Source organism: Tympanuchus pallidicinctus, unplaced genomic scaffold (assembly GCF_026119805.1).
Source record: "Tympanuchus pallidicinctus isolate F22 unplaced genomic scaffold, pur_lepc_1.0 scaffold38, whole genome shotgun sequence".
Lineage (NCBI taxonomy): Eukaryota > Metazoa > Chordata > Aves > Galliformes > Phasianidae > Tympanuchus > Tympanuchus pallidicinctus.
Window position 1 is genome coordinate 569,194 of NW_026294756.1, and position 6,105 is coordinate 575,298.

Sequence of the window (6,105 nt, forward strand, 5' to 3'; positions counted from 1 at the left end):
CTCCGGGGCTGAGGTGCTCAGAACATCCATCTTTCCCCTTTCCCTTTTTTTTTTTTTGGAACTGAAACCCGACACTGAGCCGAGGGGGGTTGGCGGGGGGGTTCCCGGGGCCCCGAATTCGTTCCAGGCACCGACATCCCCCCGGTGCATCCCCTGCGAGGGGTGGGGGTCCGGGGGGTGGGGGGGTCGGGACACGGGCGGTGCTGGGGGCGGGGGGCTCTGCTCGTGGTGAGGGCGCCCGGCAGTCAGCAGAGGGGGGCTCGGGGGCGCAGTAACCCGTGAGCTCGGCCCTATCGTTGGAGGGCTGCGCAGGTCCGGGGGTGTCTGGGGAGGTTGCTGCTGCCCTCCGCCCCGGGCCGGGTACCCCAACCCACGGGAGACGCTCGGGGCACGGGCGGAAGCGACATCTAGCGGGAACGCGTCCCGTCGCCCGGAAGATCGATATCCATGGCAACCCCTGGGCATCGCCCCAGCCCGGCCCGGGGGCACCGGCAGCGCCAGGGACCCCCCCCCGTTGGGGTGAACTGGTGCCCATAGCGAGGTCAGAGAGGTCAGCGTGAAGTGCTCTCGAGCACCGTGCTGGGCCCGGGTCACCCCGGAGTGCCAGGAGCAACGCACGATGCTGTTTGCAATGCGCGAAGCTCTTTGCAATGCACGAAGCTGTTTGCAACGCGCGCAGCGATGCACGGTACGGTTTGCAGCACACAGAGCGATGCACGCTGCACAGACCCTTCCCCTGCCGTCAGACAGCGCTGCCCTGGCATTGCCCACTTTGTCCCCTCCGGTGTCACAGGGCAGCAAGGGGGTCAAATGCATCAAATGCATCAAACGGGAAACTCGTGCAGAAGGAGCCGCAGCTTTCAGAGCTGTGCGCACCTCTGCACTCCGAGCACAACAACCGCGGGGCTGCGCGGGCATTGCAAAGCCTCCCTTCGTGCACACGTGCAGCACACAGGGCGCACGCACGATGCACACACACGCACACGCTCCGCAGGGCTGCACGCACGGAACGCAAACACGGCACGGAACCACAGCTCCCAGCAGGCAGCGCCCGCGGAACAGACCGCCAGCAGAGGGCCCGCCCCCCCCCCCCCGGGGACGCTGCCTTTCCATTGGTCAAAGAGCTGCCAATCGTCACGAGGACAGCGTCGGATTGGCCAGCTGGGAGAAGGGATGGAGGGTGGGCTTCCTGTGGCCGCCTTTGCGCTGACCCCAGCATGGTGAGAGCGGGGCGGGGGGTGCAAGGCCTGGGGGGGGGGGGAGGGGGTACATGGCTGCCCGGGGGAGGTGCATGAAGAGGAGGGAATGCTCAAAGGTGTGTGAACGGGCTGTCCCGAGGGGGTTACGTTTAGGGGGTTGCATGTTCAGGGTGCTCCGGTGTGGGTGAGTGCCTAGGGGTGTTGCTGGGTTCGTGCTCCGGGCTGCATAGCCGAGCCTGTGCCGGGAGGGTGCACGGCCGGAGGTGTTGCATGGTGGGTGCATGATAAGGGTGCGTGGCCAAGGCTGTCCCGGGGAGTGCACAAGCAGGGGTTGCACATCCAAGTTGGATCGAGGGGAGTCCGTGCTCAAGGGGTGCACGGCCAAAGGTGGGCTGTCCTGGGGGGCTGCATCTGGGGGATTGCATGCCCAGTGTGCTCGAAAGTGACTGGTGCATGCCCAGGGCTGTACGCATGCCTGGGTTGTCCCACAGCCCCTTTGCTGCTGGGGGCTCCCCCGGCACAGAGGGGCTCCAGGCAGGGTTGTGGCAATGCAAACCCTGAACCATCCCCGTGCAGGCGGTGATGGGGGTGCAGGTGGTGGTGAGCCTGCTGGCAGCGAGCATCATGCAGAAGTTGGCCCCGCACTGCTCTTTCGCTCGCTGGCTGCTCTGCAATGGCAGGTATGCCCCCCCCCCGGCCCTTCATCCACAGGGTTTGGGGTAAACCCGGCCCTGCTGACTCCTGCTGCTGTGCAGCCTGCACCGCTACAAGCACCCATCAGAAGAGGAGCTCCGTGCCTTGGCAGGGAAGCAGCGCCCCAAGACCAAGCGGGACAGGTCAGCACTGCAGACACCCAGTGGGGGTGGTGGGAGTGATCCCCAGTGTTGGGTTCCCCTTGAGCTGCCTGAGGGTACCAGGGGTCCCTGCTGTCAACGGGCTGAAGTTCAAGAAGGCTGAGTGCCAGTTCTGCACTTGGGTCACAACAACCCCATGCGTCCCTACAAGGCAGAGCGATGGGAGGGAGCGATGCGGATGGGTCAGGTGGGACTTGGCGATCGTAGAGACCTTTTCCAACCTTCCTGATTTTATGATGAGGAGCTCCCAGACAGGGATGCGCAACGCTGGGGGACGCGAGGCGCACTGCAGCTCTGTGCCCAGTTCCCCAAGCCCATCCCTTGCAGGAGGATGAATGGTGTGACAGATGACAAGCCGCTCTCAGTGCCCCGTGACATCGACCTGCACCTGGACACCTCCCCCATCACCGCCGTGGATGCTCTCGGTACCTCCCAGCGCCCTTCTCCCCCTGCACCCAGCCCCATTTGGTGACCCACAGCCACAGTGGTGACATCTCCTCACGGCCTGCAGTGCTGCGCTATTTCCTGGAGTACCAATGGTTCGTGGACTTTGCCGTCTACGCCACTGCTGTGTACGTCTTCACCGAGGGCTACAGCTGCGTGGTGGAGCCACAGAGGGAGATGAACCTCGGGGTGCTCTGGTGCCTGCTCACCGTCTTCTTCTCCATGTATCCTTGTGCCTGCTGCTGCTCTTTTTGCTCCTTTTCCTTTATTATTATTATTTTTTTTGCAATGAAACGCCATTTGGGGTAGAAGATGAAAACTGATGGACTTACAAAGCTTTGCTGCTGAGCTGTGCCCAGCAAGAGCCTTCCCTATGGGCCTAACGGCATGGATGGTGTGAGGGTCCCACTGGTGTGGGGGTTGTCCCTGCAGCCCCCCATTTCCTTGACAGCCCCCTGCCTTCAGAAAGGTCTTCTTCATGGTGATGCGCCATTACTTCCGCTCAGAGGAGGGCGGCGAGCGCTCCGTCTGCCTCACCTTCGCCTTCTTCTTCGTCCTCCTGGCCATGGTGGTCCTGGTGGTCCGCGAGGACTATCTGGAGTTCGGCCTGGAGCCCGGTGGGTGCGGGGAGCCGGGGTGAGGTGGGCGGCCCTGGGCATCCACTGACGGCTGTGTGCTGCCCACAGGGCTGGACAGTGTCAGCAGCAACCTGGAGAGCATCCTGAAGCCACGGGGGTGGGACTGGACGTGAGTTGATTTCAGGATGGGAAATGGTGGTTTATTTTTGGAGATTGCTTTGAAAACGGTGCTTTGTCCCTCTGTGACCCAAAGGACAGAGGGTCCCCCACAGCTCTGTGGGATTGGGGTCAAGCCGTTTCCCCGCCTTCCCTTGTTTTTCTGCAGGCTGCCCCTCGCCAAGCTGGCCTTCAAGCTGGGGCTGGTGGCCCTCTGCTCCTTCCTCGGTGCCTGCCTGACCTTCCCGGGGCTGCGCCTGGCCCAGACGCATCTCGATGCCCTCCGGATGGCAGCCGACAGACCTCTGGCCCAGTTGGGTGACACTGCAGTGTGGGGAGGGGGCATAGGAGCCGGGACACCCCCGGTTCTGCTGTGGTGGCAGAGAGTGAGGGGGGCCGGGAGAGGGAGGAGACGGGGACGCGGCTGTGCCTGATGTCTGCGCCGCAGGGTTCTGCTCCATGTGAGTTTCCTGGCTCCGGTACTGGTGGTGGTGATGTGGATCAGGCCCATCTCACGGGACTTCCTGCTGCACGCGCCCATGGGCAAACAGACGGTGCAGATGTGAGTGGAGCACGGGGGGCAACGGCCTTCCTCTGAGGGGAAACTGAGGCACGGGCGCACCTCGTCCCCATTCCTTCCCTGGGAGATTCCGGAGCGTGGGACCCCCCCCGGCAACCCCGTCCTCTCCCCCCACGCAGCCTGTCGGACTCAGCCTACAACACGGCGCGGCTCTGGGCCGTGGTGGGGCTGTGTGGGCTGCGCCTGGCGGCCACCCGTCCCCACCTGCAGGCTTACCTGTGCCTGGCCGAGCGCTGGGTGCAGCAGATGCGGAAGGAAGCGGGACGCATCGCCGCCGTGGAAATCCAGCGCAAGGTGCGTGCCGGGGGGCCGGGCTGAGGGTTGGCTGTCAGCCACACCGCTGATGGCCGTCTGTGCGCAGATCACGAGGATTTACTGCTACGTGCCCGTGGTCAGCCTGCAGTACCTGGGGCCCATCATCCTCACCCTGCACTGCGCGCTGCTGCTCAAGACGTTGGGTGAGTCACCGCCGGGCTCAGCTGCAAGGCTCAGGGCTGGGGACATGGGGACTGACCCTCCCCCCCCCTCTGTCTACCGGCCCCTCTGCCCCACAGGGCACCACTCGTGGGGGCTGTACCCGGAGTCCCCTTCCGTCCCCATGGCGGTGGCCATGACAGCTTCGCATCCTGGTGGTGAGGATGGAGAGGACGTGCGTGTGGCAGTGGAGCAGATCACGGGCGTGCTGGGCGGCATCCTCACCCCGCTCTTCTTCCGTGGACTCTTTGCCTTCCTCACCTGGTGGGTGGCCGCGTGCCAGGTCGTCACCAGCCTCTTCGGCCTCTACTTCCACCAGCACCTGGCCGTGTCCTGACTGGGGGAGCTGGGAGCCGTGCTCGTGTCCCATGCCTGTGGGGTGTTTGTCTTCGTCACCTCACTCCCACCTCGGTTGGTTTCCCTGCTTCCATGTGCCTTTGGGACATGGGGACGCTCCTGCAGCCGGCTCTTGGCAGGATGGGTTTTATGCATGGGGGTGCAGCAGTGCATTGCCTCTCCCCTTCTGCCAGCCATCACCGCTGTGCCTGTCCCCATTGCTCCGGCCCCATGCAGTGACATTAGAGCCAGGTTCCCACAGTGGGGTTTGCTGCTGCCGGCTCCAAACCATTGCCCAAAGCTCTGCTGCCAGCAGGGATCCCAGCAGGGACTGTCACAGTGCGGTGGGTTTGGGGCAGCAGCCTCATTTCCCGGAACAGACTTTGGGGTTTGCTCTGCGTAGTTTGCCTCCCCTGGCTGACTGTGTGTGTCTTTATAGGGTCTCTGCTCCTCCCAGTGAGGTCAGAGCTCTTGGGGTGGTCCCCTCTGCTTGGTGTGAAATCCTTCGGACCAGCAACTTTGGCTGTTGGCTGTTTTAGAAATAAATAACCCAGAGCTCGTTTGATCATCCCAGTGCTGCTGCTTTGTGTTTTGCTGCCCCGAAGCCCCTCTTGGAAGTGCTCTGGCAGCAAGGGGTCAAGGCTTGTCCTGGGAACACAACCAGGCCAACATGGCTCTGCTCATCCCAGCGGGGTTAGGGGCTATGGGGTACACAGCCCTCCTGCAGCTCCAATGGGCTCCTGGAGGCAGCAGCACGGTGGGTGCTGGTCCAGCTGCATGTAAAAGGATTAGCAGGTCTGGGCTGCTCAGAGAAAGGAGAGGGGCTCTGATCCTATTTGATAGCCTTGTAATGGTCTTAATTCCCTCTTGCTAAGGGCCGAGATGAGAAAGCAGCTCTCTGCCCGGTGTTAACAGAGCTAATCCAGACAGCCTTCCTCCAGCAGTATCCAAACAGCAGAAAAATAAAGGGGAAATTCCCCTCTTGCAAAGGGATGGGAAAACCTGAGCCCAGAACAACACCCTGGATGAGCAGAAGGCAAAGAGAAATTGAGCTCCAGCAGCACTGTCACCAAGGAGCAGGGAAAGGTGCAAGGAGGGAGATTCCCCTAGGGCCGGGATGCAAAGAGGCTTGTCCCATTAAGAGCCAGCCCAACTGCCTTGATGGCTCATTTATCTAATTTTCCTGAAGCATGTGCAGGAAGCAGCCGGAGGCTGAGCTCAGGGAAGGCTGGCAGCAGGAGGAGGGTTGCTAAGGCCTGGGGTTGTGCTGCAGTCAGACATGCAGACAGTTCCTCCCCAGAGATCTGCCCAGACGTGACCCTCTCAGGCAGGGACAATGACTGATAGACTCGCCAAGAGCAGGAGACAGATCCACCAGCAATGAAATTGGGCCACATCAAATAAAATGAGAGAGCCCCCCATCTTTCTCTCCCTAGAATTATTTCCCTCCTTGTATCTTTGCTTTATTTGGGTGACGGTACAGA

At 62.2% G+C, this 6,105-nt stretch overlaps 1 protein-coding gene across 1 annotated transcript; it reads left to right on the plus strand.

Moving 5' to 3' along the window:
* The first annotated feature begins 712 nt into the window (after nucleotides 1-712).
* Nucleotides 713-5,189, plus strand: TMEM161A (transmembrane protein 161A). The gene is given in 13 exon segments (XM_052699802.1): nucleotides 713-963; nucleotides 965-1,220; nucleotides 1,776-1,879; nucleotides 1,955-2,035; nucleotides 2,381-2,478; nucleotides 2,565-2,721; nucleotides 2,963-3,114; nucleotides 3,184-3,244; nucleotides 3,401-3,544; nucleotides 3,680-3,793; nucleotides 3,931-4,105; nucleotides 4,173-4,269; nucleotides 4,366-5,189. Coding segments are annotated over 13 exon segments (1,947 nt in total). The 3' UTR covers nucleotides 4,623-5,189.
* Nucleotides 5,190-6,105: the final 916 nt, after the last annotated feature.